The sequence below is a fragment of the Merops nubicus genome, unplaced genomic scaffold (assembly GCF_000691845.1).
Source record: "Merops nubicus isolate BGI_N331 unplaced genomic scaffold, ASM69184v1 scaffold6637, whole genome shotgun sequence".
Classification (NCBI taxonomy): domain Eukaryota; kingdom Metazoa; phylum Chordata; class Aves; order Coraciiformes; family Meropidae; genus Merops; species Merops nubicus.
Genome location: NW_008622199.1, coordinates 1 through 18791, shown reverse-complemented (window position 1 = coordinate 18791; position 18791 = coordinate 1). Strand labels below are relative to the sequence as shown.

Here is an 18791-nt window from a genome sequence, read left to right as displayed (position 1 = left end):
GCTGGCAGAAGTCTCAAAATCACCCTCTTGTTCTCATGAGGGACTTCAACTTACTGGACATCTGCTGGAAATACAATACAGGAGAGAGGAAACAGTCTAGGAAGTTCCTGGAGTGTGTGGAAGAGAGCTTCCTGACACAGCTGGTAAGTGAGTTTACCACAGGAGATGTTTGGCTAGACCCGCTGTTTACAAACACAGAAAGACTTGTGAGTAATGTGATGTTCAGGGGTCATCTTTGGCTTAGTGAACACGAAATGATAGAATTTTCAGTTCTTGGTGAAGTATGGAGGAAGGGCAGCAAAACCACTACCATGGACTTCTGGAGGGCAGACTTTGGCCTGTTCAGGGTACTGGTTGAGAGAATCCCTTGGGAGACAGTCCTGAAGCACAAAGGGGTGCAGAAAGGCTGGACACTCTTCAAGAAGGAAGTTCTCCAGGTGTCATAAGATGAACCGGCAAGGAGAATGACCAGCCTGACTGAACAGGGAACTTCTGTTGGGACTCAGGAAAAAAAAGGAGAGTTTACCACCTTTGGAAGAAGAGGGAGGCAACTCAAGAAGATTACAGGGATCTGGTTATGTCATGCAGAAAGAACATCAGAAAGCCAGAAGTCCAGCTAGAACTCAATCTCACCACTGTTATGAGATAATAAAAAAGGTTTTTACAAACACATTAACAACAAAAAGAGAGCTAAGGAGACTCTTCGCCCTTTATTGGATGCAGGGGGGAACATTGCCACCAAGGATGAGGAAAAGTCCGAGGTACTTAATGCCTTCTTTGCCTCATTCTTCAATAGTCATACCAGTTACCCTCAGGATATTTGTCTCCCTGAGCTGGAAGACAGGGACAGAGAGAAGAATGAAAACTTCATAATCCAGGACGAAGCAGTTAAGGACCTGCTACACCACCTGGACACTCACAAGTCTTTGAGGTCAGATGTGATCTACCTGAGAGTGCTGAGGGAGCTGGTGGAGGAACTTGCCAAGCCTTTCTTCATCATTTATCTACAGTCCTGGTTAAAAGGTGAGATCCTGGATGACTGGAAACTTGTCAATGTGCCGCCCATCTACAAAAAGGCTGGAAGGAGGATCTGGGGAAGATTATGGAGTGGTTCCCCTTGGGGGTGATCACACAGCAAGTGCAGGACAGCCAGGGGATCAGGCCCAGCCAGCATGGGATCATAAAATGCAGGTCCTGATTTATCAACCTGATCTCCTTCTATGACCAGGTGACTCACCTAGTAGATGAGGGAAAGGCTGTGGATATTGTCCACCTTGAATTCAGTAAGGCCTTTGACACGGTCTCCCATGGCACTCCGCTAGAGAAACTGGTGGCTCATGGCCTAGACAGGTGGACTCTTCACTGGGTTAAAAACTGGCTGGATGGCTGAGCCCAGAGAGTTGTGGTGAATGGAGTTAAATCCAGTTGGTGACTGGTCACGAGAAGTGTCCTCCAGGGCTTGGTTTGGGACCGATATCTTTATCAATGATCTGGATGAGGGGATCAAGTGCACCCTCAGTAAATTTGCAGATGACTCCAGATTGAGTGGGAATGTTGATCAGCGCAAGGATTGGGAGGCTCTGCAGAAGGATGTGGACAGGTCGGATTGTTGAGCCAAGGTCAATTGTATGAGGTTTAACAAGGCCAAGTGCCAGGTCACGCACTTGGGTCACGATAACTCCAGGTAACGCTATAGGCTTGGGGAAGAGTGTCTGGAAAGCTGTCCGTTGGAAAAGGACCTGGGGGTGTTGGTGGACAGCCAGCTGAACATGAGCCAGCAGTGTGCCGCAAGTGGCCAAGAAGGCCAATGGCATCCTGGCTTGTACTAGAAATGGTGTGACCAGCAGGAAGGAGCAGGGAGGTGATCCTGTCCCTGCACTCTGCATTGGTGAGGCCACAGCTTGAGTATTGTGCCCAGTTTTGGGCACCACTGTACAAGAAAGGCAGTGGAGTGATGGAGCAAGTCCAGAGAAGGGCAACAAAGTTGGTGAAGGGTCTGGGGAACATGTCTTACAAATAGTGGCTGAGGGAACTGGGTTTATTCATCCTGGAGAAAAGGAGGCTGAGGGGAGACGTTATTTGGCTCCACACCTACCTAAAAGGAGGTTGTAGTGAGGTGGGTGTTGGTCTCTTCTCCCAAGTAATTAGTAATAGGGTGAGAGGAAATGGGTTTAAGTTACAGCAAGGGAGGTATATGTTGGATGTTAGGAAGAGTTCTTTTACTACAGGAGTGGTGAAGCATTGGACCAGGATGCCCAGGGAGGTGGTGGAGCCGCCATCTCTGGAGGGGTTCAAAAAACATGTAGACATGGTAGTTCAGGATATGGTTTAGTGGTCATGGTAATGTTGGGTTGAAGTTTGGACTTAATGGTCGTGGAGGTCTTTTCTAACATTAATGATTCTATGATTCTATGAAAGTCTGCTCACTTTTCAATCTGTCAAAATTCTAGCCAGATCTGAATGAGCAAAAACTTACAGAATTAACATTTGAATGGCAAATCGCTGACATTCCTTTAGGGATAAAAAGAGTACATAATCAATGTTATTGATTTTAAACCTCCATACTCTAAGAACAGAGCTGAGAGTAATTGGAGAGACATTTACTACGTGTTTGCTATAGATAACTCACAAAGTCCAAATATTGCGTATCTGTTAAGTATAATTTCCTCAAGGTGGTGTGTAAACTAATACAGAAATTAGCACAGTGCTATAAATTTAGCACATATAAGGAAAAGCAGATGGTACTGCTGAGATTGGACATGTCATTGGAGTATTCCAGAGCATGCCAAATCTTTAATCTATTGCTATTTGCATATACTACCATATTACTGTTTTCAGTAGACTAGAATAACATGTACTGTGCATAAATAACTCTTTTTTGCTGAGCTTTAAACCTAGAAAAAAAGTAAAATGTCACTTGATGGTTTTGCAGCACTCATTGTGTTCATCTTCCAAAGCCTCCAAATGGTTCGTGTTGCACGTTTTGGGCAGTCAGAACAAAGGCACAGACTGCTTATGCGCCAACACAGTCAGAGATTTCAGCTTTCCATGCCAGCAAATGAGCATACTGTATATCATGAGCAGTAGCACAAATGAGTATCAATAAGTTTGAGCAATTAGGAGCTCTGTGGATATCCAAAAGTGGAAGATTTTAAACTAAAAAAAAAATTTAAAAATCTACTATTTCCTGATTACTCTTAAAAGGTACAATAACAGCTCTCAGTTCAGAGGTGGTCTGGGCAAGTTGGAGCTCTACTTTTATGATTGATATTCTCTTTGGAGGAAGAAAATTTAGCCACAAAGAGCAGAAAGACGTAGAAGAATGCATAGTGTGTGTGATTGTGCTGTATTTAGGCTGCCCCTAAACCCATCATCTTGTCTGATCCTGGTAGGGTGCTCCAGTCTGGTACTCATGAAGGTGTTGGATGTCCAGTGAAGTAGAAGCCCATGCTGCTGGGTCTCCCTCTGTCTCAGGAGGGCTCCTGCACTTCTTTATTCTCTGGTTTATTGGCATATATTCTGAACATGATCCTTCCTCAGGTGTAATCCCCTTACAAAAGTAAGACCTCAAGCTCAGGTGGCTGTAGGCCCTTAAAAGGAGTCCTGACCTCTTCAGTATACTCAAGAGAAGGTTTCTCCAGAGCTCCAAAACTGCAAACACTGATTTAGAATTAGTCAAGGACACATAAAAGATTAAATATACAACATGCACAATCCAGGAAGGCTGATGGCATAGCAAACCTTAATTTTGGTATTATTCTTGTACTCTCTCCTCTAGACAATCAAACATTTCTTCTCCCTTTTTCCTTGAAATTTTGAGCAAAATTGGAGTTCAGTCTGAGGTCCTCTCTCAAGAATAACTCTTCCACTGCTATAGCCATGCTTCCATGTTTCATCTGCCTGTACTTCTCAGTTCTGACTTTTCCTATACACAATTAAATCTATTGTTTCAGGTTATCCCTTAATCAGTTTTGCCAAGTAATAAAAGTCCATCACTAGGCAATCTGTTGCTTAGCTACTGGCCTGGGCAGATGGTTGTCCTGGAGAGATGCCAGCATCCCACCAAAGAGCCTGTTCATGGGCAGAGAGGATTGAGAGGATTTAATGACCCTTGCCCATGTGTTCTGTATTTCTGCTCCTCAGAACTGCATTGCCATCTGAAGGGGAAAACCTAACAGAAAAGTTAGCATGTTAGGAAGGTATTAACAATGGAGTTTGCAGTTTGATAAACTCTCTGGAGAGAGCTCCTAAGCTTATGCTGGAATACAAATGTGCTTTTAGGGACTACATGACTGCATTAAGTAGATGCACACATGTATATAAATATACACATATCAACATGTCTGTGTACACACAGACTGTGTGAGTGTGTATATTTGTGTGTGTGTGTAATACAGGAAGAGAAAACCCATGAAACTCATTTTAAATGAAATTTCATTTAATTTCTGTTGTATGCGTGCTTCCAATGACCTTGTAGGATTTACAGATTTATTACCATATGAGGAAAAAAACCCCAATAATTCTGTGTAAGGAATGCACTATCAAGTTGCTGTAGCCTTGAGTGCCATTGATTTTTACCTCAGAATGAATATTTATTTTGCTGTGAATATAACTAATATCAGTTTTATAGACCAACCTTCCTAGAAGTAAATCAAAACGAAAATCCAGAACCCTATTTGTGTAGTAATACATTCAAATAGTCAAGATGTTTCCAAGATGCAACAACTTAATTTTAGAAACAAGTTTGAAGTGCAGATAGCTGGCAAAGACATTGTTTAACACAATTACACTTCAGAGCTACGTAAAAACGGCTAGAGAAATCCAGATTGAGATCTTGCCTAACAAGAACTGAATGATATGCAAAGCCAGCAAGGATAATTTTTGTAACAGAAGATAAGAAAAGAAAACTGGCCTCAAAATATTATTTATCTTAAGTCTGGTATTGAGAACCGATAACTGGAAAAGGAAGATGTTTATATATCTATCTGTTGGCTTCTGTCTTCAGGAAAAGAAAAAAATACACACAAAACTTATAAAATTTGCATGTGAACTCTTTAAGATTATTCAGATATTCTTCTTGACTATATTTTGCTACAGAATTTAAATTATTAATATAATTTGCAATCCTTAATTCATTTTATGCAGTATTTGCGTAAATTAAATGCATGAATGTCTGAGAAAGCTCTGATAGTATCTGTCTGCGTTTGCTGGGGTTTGTTCTGGGTGTTTGTTGTAGCAAATCGCTTGAAGGGGAGAATCCACCAGCAGAGAGGAAGAAAACTCTTCCTTTCACTTCCCTTTCCCTTTTCTGTCACCAAGAGGGAGGCAGATGCCACAGATCTCAGCATTTTGTCCTTAGCCCCGGCCCAGGTGGAGAGGATGGTGTTTGCTGTCTGTGACCTGCTGCAGAGCGGGCTGCAGACTGACCCTGAAAACTGGAGGAGCTGAAGGAATCTAAAGTTGAGCCTGAAAAATATCCCTGGCAATACATAGTTCCAGAGGGTAATCTGCATTAAGCAAATCATGAGTGCTGTTTATGGGCCCTCTCTGCACATAAACATTTTTTTTTTTTTTTTTTTTTTTAAATTTTGAGTGTTTGAGAAACAAGCTACTCTGAGACGCCACAGTCAAGACACAGGAGTGCTCTAACAAAGCAGACTAAGAAGATTACAGCTGAGGCAGAGGCCAGTGAGAAATTTCCCAAAGGTGCAGTATAAACCATCTCCCCAAAATATTTGAATCTGCTTGGAGATTTAAGCACCAGAGAATCTGATGTGAAAAATCCTGGTGGGAGGCAGGTACTCAGATATCCCTGTCTGTGACCTGGGACTGTGAGCTCAGGTGCTCCACGTACAGTGGTGGCAGTTTCCCCCTGTGCCCTCATCCTGGGGCAGGATTTACTGTGCAATGTTGGCCCTGCAGCAGGTTTCAGGGCAGGAGAATGCTGAATTCTGAGGCTGGGCCTTGAATGCTACCAGCAGGAGGCAGATGAGAGAGTGTTCTTGTGACTCATCTCATCTCTCCTGGGTCAGATGTTTTGCAGAAACCAAGAGAAAACAGTAAAGGTGTATTTTAGGTACATTTCCCTCACTGCTTTAGGATTTTGAGTTTCTAAAATTTTAACAAATATAGTTTAACATTATTTTGCTTGGATGTGCCCATTAACTGTTATTCCATGTTCTAGCTGAAATAGTCACATATTTAAATGCTAGCTCTGCAGTTTGCTCATCCTTGCATGCAGGCAGCATGAGCAGAAGTTATTTGACCTGTATCCCACAGATTTCTGGTCAGAAAAGATTATCCTTCAAATGTAGGTCATTAACATGTATTTGTCTGATGTAAAACAGACTAATATGCCATTCCCATTGATAAACTGGTCTGCCTTTGCTTTCAGAGACTTGCAGAAGAGTTATTCAAGAGCAGTCAAGTCTCCAGACTTCACTGTCCTGAGAGGATGTAATATCCAGGCAAATTATAAGCCTATAAGTCACTGTGTCTGGATATTTTAAGGCATTACTTTCATTTAAAATAGAGGGAAATCAAGACACTGTGTCAGGATTAGACTTGCTGTTATTTAGGAGATATGATTCTCTATCATAACATCTATGATGATTTGCAAAACAACAGTTCATTTAATTCTCTCTACCCCCAAATTAAAATATTAATTATAGTATTTATAAGACATGACATTTAATAAGAAATTTACATTAACTGCATTTACAAAGCAAGATTAGAAAGCTTTGCTTTATTAAAGAAAAAGGAATTTTACCTTCTTTTTAACAAACTAATCATTGTTACTGACTGTATAATCTTTATTATTAAAGTAATCCTTGAAAAATTTAGATTCCACTTAAAGATATTTCAAGTCATGAAAATATTTTTGCTGCACAAAACGTTTAAATTATGTTACTCTTTCAGTTGGATAATGCTCAGTTCCTACTCAAACAGGGCAAAGCCACATTAACTACTATTTCATTATTGTATTCGCAACAGTTCACTTGCTGTTCTTACAGAATGAGGAAGTAAATCACTCGTGGTTCAGAGATTCTTCTGCTGTTTATTGGAGATGGGAGATATTATTAAACATAACTTTCTAAAACAAACCTAAATTTTTCCATTGGAAACCTCTACCAAAGACAAGTGACCAATTTCTTTTCCATTAATTAAAATGTAAATGCTATTTATAAGATCTGTTTTACTTAGATTTCATAAGGCATGAATGTCCAAATGAGAGAAAAAAAACAAACCTCAGAGAGCAGGAAAATTGTTGTTGAGAGAGAGAGAAAAGGGGTGAATGCCACTGTCACACACAAAATGGTGGGTCTTGATGGAGCAGCATAAAACACTAAGACTACTTACATGTTTATGAAAAATCTTGGTGAATATTTAGGAAAAACAACATTTAGACCAAATTCTGGGAAGTGTTTATACTTTGGGCAGAATCAAGGTAATAAAGTGAAATTTTACATCAGCTTCTGCTCCTCTGAAGCTTGGATTGAGTGGGAATGACATCTGCCATAGGTGAGCTGAGATTCAGAGCTCTTCAAAGTGGAACAAACCAGAGGAGTTTGTTAGTGATCTCTTTATTACCAAGTGCCACCAGAGCCAAATGCCTCTTTATTACCAAATGCATTCATCTTCCCTTTTACCCCCATCTAATAAACAGGAACACATGGGTTTGCTTTGTAAGAGTCATCTCTTTCTGTATCAGCAAGATTTTGTCTCAAGGCAGAACCATGTGAAAACAAAAACATGGCAGTCAAAGTACTAAACACTAGGGGAAATGCAAGAAATGTCTAAATTGGTTCCAGCTCCTGGCACACAATACGGAGGTGGAAGACCTAAATTTCTGTGGGACGTGCCATATTCAGTGAAAAAGAATGGCTTCTGTTCCAGGACCCATTCTCCAGCAGTGCTCAAGCATGGGTATTGAGACAAATTGTGCTTAAAAGCTCCAAGACAAACCTAGAAGTACTTTTCTGTCTTCTGAGAATAAACAAGCAAGGGTCCATTTTGTATCAATTAGGTTACACTTTCAACAGTTGCACATGCATCTATGAATATGTGCCATTGTGCTATTTTCACCATCTGAAATGTTCTCACACAATGATTTGTACGTATAAATGAAAGATAAATTCCTTTTAAATAACGAATTCTCCTTTTCTCCTCCATGGTGTCATGGTATTTTATCGTCTTTCCTGCAATGGAAAAAAAAAAAACCAAAAAAGTCACAAAAAAAACCCTCCCAAACTCCTTTTCCTTCCATTTATTTTCACCATGATTTTATGATCTCTGTGATATCCTCTCCCAAACACAACTTTTCTAAGATCTCATGTACTTTGTTTCTCCTTGTGCAGAAAATGTCTTTCATCATCCTTGCTTCTCTCCTTCATATTTTATCTAATTCTGCTATGTGTTTACTGAGTTCAGGTGACCAGAAATGGTCCTTGCATTGAAAAACTGATCACACTGTGAGTGGATTAAGTGGCAAAATGACATTTTCTGTTTCATTTGCCTGTTGCCTACCTGCTGCTTAGCAGAAGACTAATGTTGTCAGAATCATCTGTGTGGTAATTCCCCAGACTCCCACCTGGGACAGAACCAATTGTGAGCCCATTACTGTCTATGTGTAATTAGTGTTATCTTTTGCAATGTGCTTTACCTTGCACTTATCAACCCTCTGTTTCATTTACTGCCATTTTGTTATTTAGTCACTCAGCATTTGGAAATCCTTCTGGAAAGCCTGGCTTAGATTTGCCTGCTTTGAATAGTCCGTTTCACCTGCGTACCTTCCCTTGGGAACCTCAGTCCTAGTTAATTTATAAATCATTTTCCTTGTACTGGTTCTTGGGCAGATTCTTGGGGATTCCCTCTGGCAAATCCTTCGGTTACGAAATTGATCTTTACTCCTAAACTCCATTACTGCCTTTTAAACAGTTAATCTATGAAAGGACCTTCCTTCTCGTCTCCTGACATTTTAGCTTTGTAAGAGCCTTCTGTGGGGAACCAAAGAGGATTTGAAAGTCCAAACGTGCTTCTAAGCTGAACTACCTTCAACCATATACTCAATGACTCCTGATAAATGAAACTATCTGAGCACAACTGTCTTTTCAAAACCACACTGTGAATTATTTAAAGTACTGAGAGAAGGGAGGTGTCTCAAAATCATAAAGATGATTTAGGAATTAAGTCTTCAAAGCTATTTTGGTGTCTAATTCCCATTGATTCCATTTTGCATTCAAGTCTGAATTTATTGTGGGTTTCTATAAATGCCAAAATGAAAATTTCTCTGATGTTCTCTACCCTATATGTAAAATTAATCTCCTATGTCCTTGAAATTTAATTAAACCAGATAGACTTTTAAATCGTTTGCCCACCATATGTTGGAAAAAGAGCAGCAAAATTAAATGAATAAATCACATCAGAGAGTAAATTAAATACACTGTTTGAAGCCAGCCTCTCTCTTATTTTCCTCATTGTTAAAACTGAGTCAGGGCTGACAAAAAGCATTTAAAAGCGGTCAGGACAAAGCACATCAGAATGTGTTGTACAGAAAACTGGGCATGCAAGGCATTGAATGGACTAGATTTTCATCATTCTTGATTGCTTTGGTGTGAACTTGGTAGTGTGAATTACATTCTAGACCTGATGGAATGGAAGTAAGAGCTTTACAAAGAGGAAGATAAAGAAAGAAAACTATGCTAGAAATATAACCACCCTAAACATGTTCACCATAATACACATAAACGTATGCTATAGAAAAAGCATCTGTGGAAAGCATTTTTCCAAATCTCAGGAAACATAATCAGTTTTCAAAGTATAATTCTTCTAAAATGCTCAGGACTGTGAAGAACAGAGAGGAAAACAGCAAAAGATCACTTTCATCTTCTTGTTTCCCTTTTCTCATCCTAGATTGTGACTCTTTTTCGTATGCCTTTATCAAGGGCAGACTGAGTTATGTCTACATATTATGCAAGGCTAAATTCATGTACCTTTAGAAGGATACAGTCAATGGCTTAAATGGCAGTGGATTCGGCCACTCTAGTGGTTTCCAGCTGCTTTTTTTGCCAAGATGTCAAATTGTAGCTTTGCCATAAGATTAAGGTGTTTTAGAGATAGCTTTTCAAAGTACTTTTATACCACTGAAGGGATTTTATTGTTCCTGAGGCCAGCTATCACCACATGGATGATGACTGCAGTGTGCAGCATTTAGACCCTGGTGGAGCAGGTTCTTCTGAGAGAAAACTTTTCTATGTGGTCCACACCAGACTGAGCTAACCCACAAGCAGTGTGAACACCGAAGTTCCAGCACTTGTGTTGAACCCTGGTCCCTTCAGCAGTTGAGAGGAAGTCTTTCTGTCCCTGTTGTTGCATTTTGGATGGAACTGGCTTAAGATCTCAGAGGGCCGATAGAACCTAAGCGCTGACTCTACAGTCTTGTGGGAAAAGTATAGTTCTAGCACAGACATGTTGGTCTTAATCTCTGAAGCATTTTGCTGATCATTTTCAAAACTATTGGCCAATTTCATTAAAAAGGGCAGAGACATCACCACCCCGATGTTTTTTACGATTCTGGTCAGGTGGGAGAGCTCTGATGGATTCAGGTCCTGCCTGTAAGGCTGCAGATGCTGGCAGTGATCAGAGGGCAGGCAGGTGTCAGACTGCAAAGCCCCTTCAGCTGCTGGGGAATTTTACTGCTGGAAATCATGTGGTGGTTATGGAGCTGCAGCCCCTTTCAGGGTTAGAGGTGGGGCTGTAAGGACTGTGGGCTTTCTTGTTTCCAGTGGCACTTAGACGATCTCAGCAGCTACAGCTTGGGTGTCCCTAGTGCTAGCTTTTTCTAAGAGTGTAATATCAAACATGGAAACAAGTGGCAGAGTGGAAACACAGTGCCATTCTCTTTAGTAATTATTTCGTCTGAAAAAACTTTTTATGATAAAGGTTGGAAAAAAGCCAACCAGTAAGCACACACTTTTTTTGCAACCAGCAAACCAACTCTGCGTTGGGAGAACAGGTAACAAACTTATCCAGAGATTTGTCAGGGAGGAGATTCAAATCTGCTCAAGCAGAGAAGGGAACTGTATGCCCTCCTCATACCCCCAGGTGAATGTTGTATTTCTTGTATCCAGGGTAAATCAGCACCTATCTACTGCAGTCCTAAATAAAAAGCTACCATGGGGACTAGGCCCACTTCTTCCTGAGTTTTCTGAGAAAAAATGTGGCACAGCTGCCTTACTGTGGGGGACGAGAAAGCAGGGCTCTGTAGCTCATCAGGAAAAGAGTAGCTCCTTACAGCTAAAGGCTGGGCGCTGAAGACCTGAGCAAGTGCTAGTTAAACTTCCCCGTCCCAAATCTCCGATGGTTTCCCACTCAAATTACAACAGTATAAGCTCAAAAGCAGGGCTGTGACATTGAAGATGAATTGCTCAGTGCCATGCAACAAAGCTGCAACCCAACAGGGCGCAGTGGAAGTCAGTATTCTTCAAGTCCTGCATTGAGCTCAGTACATGTTTTCCTCCCATAGATCCCTCAGGAGTAACAGACATTATTTTTTTAAAAAATGAATGAAGTGCATATGGCAACACAGCTGCTGAAAATCTGTTACCCTTTTTAATCACCTCTTGTGTCCTGGGTGTGCATTTTATCCTTCAAACTCTGTAAAAGGAAAAGCGCTGTAAGAAAGGCAGTTCTCTGTATTATGGAAGGACTTTGTGGTGTTACTTAGTGATGCAAGAGAAGCCTTGCATATAGGAATGTCCAGAACTTAGGTCTCAGTGGACTCATCTTTAAAATACTCTACATATTATTGTAGACAAAATATTGTCTACTCTATTTATAATCACTAGGACAAGCAGAGTTTCAGAGCTACCACAGAATGACTACAAACTATAAATAAATAAAACTGAAAAAGGAGAGGTCCATGCTTCTTTTTGAAATGAAAGGGGTATAAACCCTGGATAAGTGCTCAAACAACCTTGCAATACTGCAGTTTTCCATCTGCTCATGGGTACACTACAATAGTCCTCAGGCTGAAGTGACAGGGTCTCCAAAGCTCCGTTTACTGCCTGTCCTCCTTCCATAAGCACTCAATGTCATAAGCAGTCGGAGGGACTTGGATAACACTACCGGTTACTCACATTTGCTTGTCATCTCCAAGGTAAGGAGAGCAAGTCTGGTGTTATATTCAATTCCAACACTGGAGCCACAGAGAGAAAAAAATGCAGTTATTGAAAGAGGTGCTTCTGCAAAGGAGAAGTGATTTACATCCTGAATAGGTGTAAATTATCCTACCTCCCCACCCCTAAGATCAGCAAATGTACTCATTTAAAATCTTGCTGCTGTAATGTTTTTATTTTGCAGTCTCTGATTGTCTGTTAAGAAAGCTGTGATACAGTAAGATGTATGAAGGAGAATTCTCTGTGAGGGAGTGGGCTCCCTTGTGAGTGCAAGAAGCAGTCATTTTAAGTCACCAACGAAGTATTTATCATTCAAGAGAAGGTCTTTAACTAGGGCAAGCTGCTGGACCTACAATTCATCCCTGCTGGAAGGGGAAAGAATAGAGCTGCCTGTTTCTTGGTTTTGAATCCTTCATGGAGAGCTTCCAGTAACTGTTAACTTGTGTATTATTGTGTTATCAGACAGGAGAAACAGCAGTGACAATTTACCAGCACAGTCTCAAAGCTTTCATCACACAGTAATCACGGTGATAAAGTTCAGTGGCACTCACCTCTCCAAAAATAAATATTACTCACTCAGACAAGAGAGAGAATGGATTTCTGCAAGATGGTGCTGCACTATAGTGTAGTTCACACTATTGCACCTAACTCCCACTTACCACTAAATCCAAGTGCCCAGTACACTTTGAAGTAATGGTTGTCAGAACACTCCTGTGAGCAGGGAAGGACTATGATTTACCCTTGTTTCGTAAATCAGAGATGGAGGTGCAAGGCTGCGATTAGATTGAGCAATAGATACACATTGCCATGAGCTTGAGTCCTTGGATCTCTGGGTCATTCAATTCAATCTGGCTGGAGCAGACTCCCGGCTACTACCCTGACCATGTTTCCTCCCCAAAGCGAGCCAAAGAAGAGCAATGAAAAACCTTCAGAGTCAGATGTTTTCCCTATGGAGCTGGGATACAGCTTGATGCTTAGGGCACTTGATCTAGTCAGAGCTAGAAAAATCAAAGCACTGATTCACAAACACTGGCAGTCACCTATTTCCCTGTATTTATATTTGAGTTTTAATTGCGTGCTTATCTTTGAAACCTGGACTTTGTATCATTGTTTAACTAGCTAATTTGCTTAGTTTATTTGGAGGGGTTCACCTCAACTACTCAAGTATATGGCGTGCTCGATAAACAGGTGATTGTGTGCCTCATTTTTCTTCTTTATCCCCCAGGAAGATGAAGTTGCTCGTGACAGTCGATTCAATTTCAGTGGCTATGGCATGGGTCACTGCCTCCAAGTTAAAGATGGTGCAGCAGTCAAGGCTACTCCACCCAACCCACCTCCAGCACCACTAAAGGATTCAGATTCCATCAAAAAGAAGTTTGTTGACCGTGCAAAAAGGATTGATACAATATCCCGTGCTGCATTCCCACTCGCTTTCCTCATTTTCAACATCTTTTATTGGATTACATACAAAATTATACGGCATGAGGACATTCACAAGAAATAGGCAAATCTGGTTCGCCAGGACTTCTTAGCCAAAGTGATCCGCATGTAAATAAACAGTGAAATGTCTTTCTGTTATTTGGACTAAGGGTTTCTTTCCCCCTCCCAGGACACTGAAGAGAAAATGAACAAAGACGAAAAGAAGTATGGAAGGAAAAGTGATTGCATGAAAAAATACGCTGTGAGACCTGTCAAGGAAGGTTCCCCTATGTACTCTCAGTGTTGTTCTTCCAGAATCAGCATTGATCAGACATCTGCAAAAGGGGCCAAATTTTACCCTGCTTTATCACCAAGATATTATCCTTCAAACTAAAGAGAATCAGAAAACAAACAATTCTCCTAAAACATCTACCAAGAGACTGTGGTGGCTACAGTACAGTGAGTTATAAGAGGACCAAACCTTTTCAGGATAATGTTGCCTTTCTATTTGAAACAAGTCTACTGAGCTACATTCCATGACCATGTCTGTAGTTTGTGGTTTCACCAAGGAATCCTTTTGTGGGTGGTAAATTATTTCTACTGATAGGGGAGAGGAAAAAAAAAAGAAAAAGAAAAAGAAAAAAGGTTTATACTTTACTATCCTCTTGGGTGTGCATTTTAATATTATCTTGCTTTACTAGAACTGTAATTTTGGGGTTGAACTTGTGTGTCGTGTGATTTATTTGATAGTTGACACTCCAAAACCAGTGAAACTGCCCGGTTTGTTTTTGTCGAAAGACAGTGCACTTATTTCATTTTATTTCTGCTGATTTTACATGCAACTTGAGGTGCCAAACTGTATTTTACCTATTGTGCTACCCTGTACCACACTACTTAGTAAGAACTTGTTTCCTCAAAGGCGTAGCTCAGTTTAGCATTGAGTTTCTATTACTGCTCTCATTGTAGCTGCAATCAATAGTTCTATAGGTAAACACAACTTGTTTACAGACCTCTAATTTATATCTTTACTCAAAGTGGCTATCATTTTAAATATCATTAATTAACCTAAGAATTTTAAATCTGTACTGTGATTTTCAGAACCTGTTACCTTTTGGTGCCGGATCTGCGTTATTCAAATCCTTGCTACATGTTTTAAAGTAGAAAATTTAAAAAAAAAAAAAAAAAAAAAAAAAAAAGATGGTATTTTTGCTTACACAGAAGAAGACAACCTGTAACATAACATGAATCAAACATTAAAATTTTACACTTGGTGTAAAAGAGTTTATTAAAAAAAGGTATTTGTTCAATTTCAATAAAGCTAAATGTGAAACTAACATTTCTTCACTCTCCTCTTCATTTACAGCAGCAGGGCTGTTCATGACAGGGCCCAGCTCTTTCACTACTCTGTCGGCAGAAAGAGGGTCAAAAGCAATCTTCTGCTGACCTGGCTTAGCATGCCAAACTGCACTTTTGTACTGCCCCACAGCAAAGGTGCTGTTGCAGATCCTGGGAGTGTGTCAAAGACTGTATTGGAAATTATACTAAAATATCATCATCATCGCCATAGAATGGTTTGGGTTAGAAGGGACCTTAAAGATCACCTAATTCCAGCCCCCCTATCATAGGCAGGGACACATTCTGCTAGATCAAGTTGCTCAAAGCTCCATCCAACCTGGCCTTGAACAATTCCAGGGATGGGACATTCACAGCTTCCCTGGCCAACCTATTCCAGTGTCTCACCACTCTCATAGTGAAGAACTTTGTCCTAATTTCTAATCTAAATCTACCCTTTTCCAATTTGAACCCATTATCTGACATCCTGTCACTACAAGTCCTTGCAAAAAGTCCTTCACCCACTTTCTTGCAGGCCCCCTTCAGATACTGGAAGGCCACAATAAGGTCTCCCTGAAGCCTTCTCTTCTCCAGGCTGAACAATCCCAACTCTCTCAGCCTGTCCTTGTAGGATAGGTATTCCTACTGGACCCGCTCCAACAGGTTCATGTCTTTCTTGTGTTGGGAGCTCCACAGCCGAATGCAGTACTCCAGGTAGGGTCTCACCATAGTAGAGTAGAGAGGGAGAATCACCTCCCTTGACCTGCTGGCCGCTCTTCTTCTTGATACAGCGCAGGACACGGTTGGCTTTCTGGGCTACACTCACTCATTGCTGGCTCATGTTGAGCTTTTCATCAGCTGGCACCCCCAAGTCTTCTCCTCAGGACTGCTCTCAATCCATACTCTGTCCAGCCTGTATTTATGCTTGGGATTGCTCTGACCTAGGTTAGGGACTTTGCACTCGGCCTTTTGAACCTCATGAGGCTGGCAAAGGCCCACCTCTCAAGCCTGTCCAGGTCCCTCTGGATGGCCTCCCTTCCCTCCAGTGTGTCACCCGCACCACACAGCTTGGTGTCGTCGGCAAACTTGCTGAGGGCTCATTCCACTGTCTGTGTCACCAACAAAGATGTTAAACAGCACTGGTCCCAGTACCGATCCCCAAGGAACACCACTTGTCAGTGTTGTCCCCACAATCTTTGAGTGTGGCCATGTACCCAGTTCCTTATCCACCGAGTGGTCCACCCATCAAATCCCTGTCTCTCCAATGTAGAGACCAGGGTGTCATGCAGAATAGTGTCAAATGCTTTGCAGAAGTCCAGGTAGATGTTGGTTGCTCTTCCCTTATCCACAGTAACTCCATCATGAAAAGCCACCAGATTTGTCAGGCATGATTTGCCCTTGGTGAAGCTATGTTGGCTGCCACCAATCACCTCCTCACTTTCCGTGTGCCTTAGCAGAGCCTTCAGGAGGATTCTCTTCATGATCTTTCTGGACATAGAGATATGAGTGACTTACCTGTAGTTTCGCACGTCCTCCTTTTTTCCCTTTTTGAAAATGGGGGTTAAGTTTACCTTTTTTCCAATCAGTGGGTACTTCACCAGACAACCATCACTTTTAAAATGAAATGGAAAGCAGCTTAGCAGCTTTGCCAGTTCCTTCAGGACCACAGATGGACCTCATCAGGTCCCATGGATTTGTACTCCTTCAGGTCCTTTAGATAGTCTCAGACCTGATCTTCACTTACAGTGGGCAGATCTTCCTTCTCTCAGTCCCTCCCCTTGCCTTCTGCAACTTGGGCAGTGTGGCTAGAGCCCTTGCCAGTGAAGGCTGAGGCAAAGAACTCATTTAGCACCTCAGCTTTACCCATATCCCTCATGACCAGGTCTCCTGCTTCCTTCTGGAGAGGGCTTGCGTCTTCTCTACCCTTCCTGTTATCAATGATGTACCTGCAGAAGCACTTCTTGTTACTCTTGATCTCTCTGGCCAGACTTAATTCTACTTGGGCTTTAGCTTTCTGAACCTGATCCCTGGCTGCTCAGACATCTTTGTATTCTTCCCAGTTTACCTGTCCTTGCTTCCACTATCTGTAGACTTTCTTTTTGCATCTGTGTCCAGAAGCAGCTTGTTCATCCATGCAGGCCTTCCAGCATTCTTGCCTGCTTTCCTCTTTTTTTGGGTTGCATTGCTCCTGGGCTTGGAGGAAGTGGTCCTTGAACATTGACCAACATTCTTGGTCCACTCTTCCTTCCAGGACATTATCGCATGGTACTCCACCAAGCAGATCCCTGAAGAGTCTGTTCTTCTGAAGTCCAGGGTAGTAAGCGTGTTGTGCACCACCCCCCTTTGTCATCCTAAGGATCTTGAATTGTACCATTTTGCAGTCACTGCAGACAGGAGCATTTTCAGAACATTTGCATGTGTGGATGCAGGCCCAGAGAGGTGGCACAAGGCTCCCTGCTCACAGTATCTGTGCACAGTAAGAAGCACACCTCAGCTTCACATATGCTGTGCCCAGCTTGAGGGTATCTTAAGCTATCTCCTGACTTTCTTACATCTTCTTCACTTTGATGAGCTCAAGGATATGCTGAGATGGCCTACCTCATGTTCTTCATGTAGACATCATAATGACCAATAGTTTAAAATCAAAATAAATTGCATCCAGTTCACTACTGTTTCATCAAGAGGCCAAAAAACACTCCTTGTATACTGGCTGAGAAGCTGCCTGCAGACAAACAGTCTGATAATGTGTCAGATAACAGTCAGATAACAGTGGCTGATGCAGTTGCTGAGCCATTCTCCATAATATTTGAGAAGTCATGGCAGTCAGGTGAAGTCCCTAGCGACTGGAAAAAGGGTAACATTGTGCCCACCTTTAAAAGGGGTAGAAAGGAGGACCCTGGGAACTACCAACCTGTCAGCCTCACCTCTGTGCCTGGGAAGATCCTGGAACAGATCCTCCTAGAAGACATGCTAAGGCACATGGAGGACAGGAAGGCAATCCTAGGTAGCCAGCATTACTGGGGGCAAGTCCTGCCTGACCAGCCTAGTGGCCTTCTATAATGAAGTGACTGCATCAGTCAACAAGGGAAGACTTGTTGATGTTGTCTATCTGGACTTCTGCAAGGCCTTTGACATGGTGCCCCACAACATCCTAATCTCTAAATTGGGGAATTACGGGTTCAACGGATGGGCTGTTCAGTGGATAAAGAACTGGCTGAATGGTCACATCCAAAGAGTGATGGTTAATGGCTTGATGTCCAGATGGAGGATGGTGACAACTGGTGTCTCTCAGGGGTCTGTGCTGGGACCAGTGTCTAATACCTTCATTAATGATATTGATAGCGACATTGAGTGCACTCTCAGCAAGTTTGCAGACGATACCAAGCAGGGAGGTGCAGTTGATATGCTAGAGCAACAGGATGCCACCCAAAGGGACCTGCATAGGCTGGAAAGGTGGGCCCAAATGAGCCTTATGAGGTTCAACAAGGTGTTGTGGTTTGAGGCTTGGAATGGGGTTGTGACCCTCCAGCAACTGGGAGGACCCCGGGTGCAGGTGAAACCATTGTATTCCCTCCCCTTCCCACACACACTCTGATAAGAGGCAGGGAGTGGTTTCTTATTTCACTCCTGCCTTGGAGCTCGGAGAGGGAGGTTGTCCTTTCACTCCGTGGGACCCTGCAACCATTTCTCAGGGTTTTGTATATTTTATTTTTTGTACTTTTCCCCAAATCTTTGTATATATTATTTTCCTTACCTCCCTTTTCCGTTTTCTGTTCCTTGTTAAACAATATACTTCATTTTTTTTCCAAAGTGTCTCTCTCTCTCTCTCTCGGGGGGGGAGAGGCGAGTACATAGTTGGGTTCC

At 41.9% G+C, this 18791-nt stretch overlaps 1 protein-coding gene across 1 annotated transcript in view; it reads left to right on the top strand.

The window, feature by feature from the left end:
• Positions 1-13680, top strand: part of LOC103777148 (glycine receptor subunit alpha-2-like) — a gene marked incomplete at its 5' end in the record, with an annotated part of 30509 nt that extends 16829 nt beyond the window's left edge. Inside the window, one exon of the mRNA XM_008944688.1 lies at positions 13402-13680. Within this exon, the coding sequence (XP_008942936.1) occupies positions 13402-13680 (279 nt within the window). The remainder of the gene's footprint in view (positions 1-13401) is intronic.
• Positions 13681-18791: the final 5111 nt, after the last annotated feature.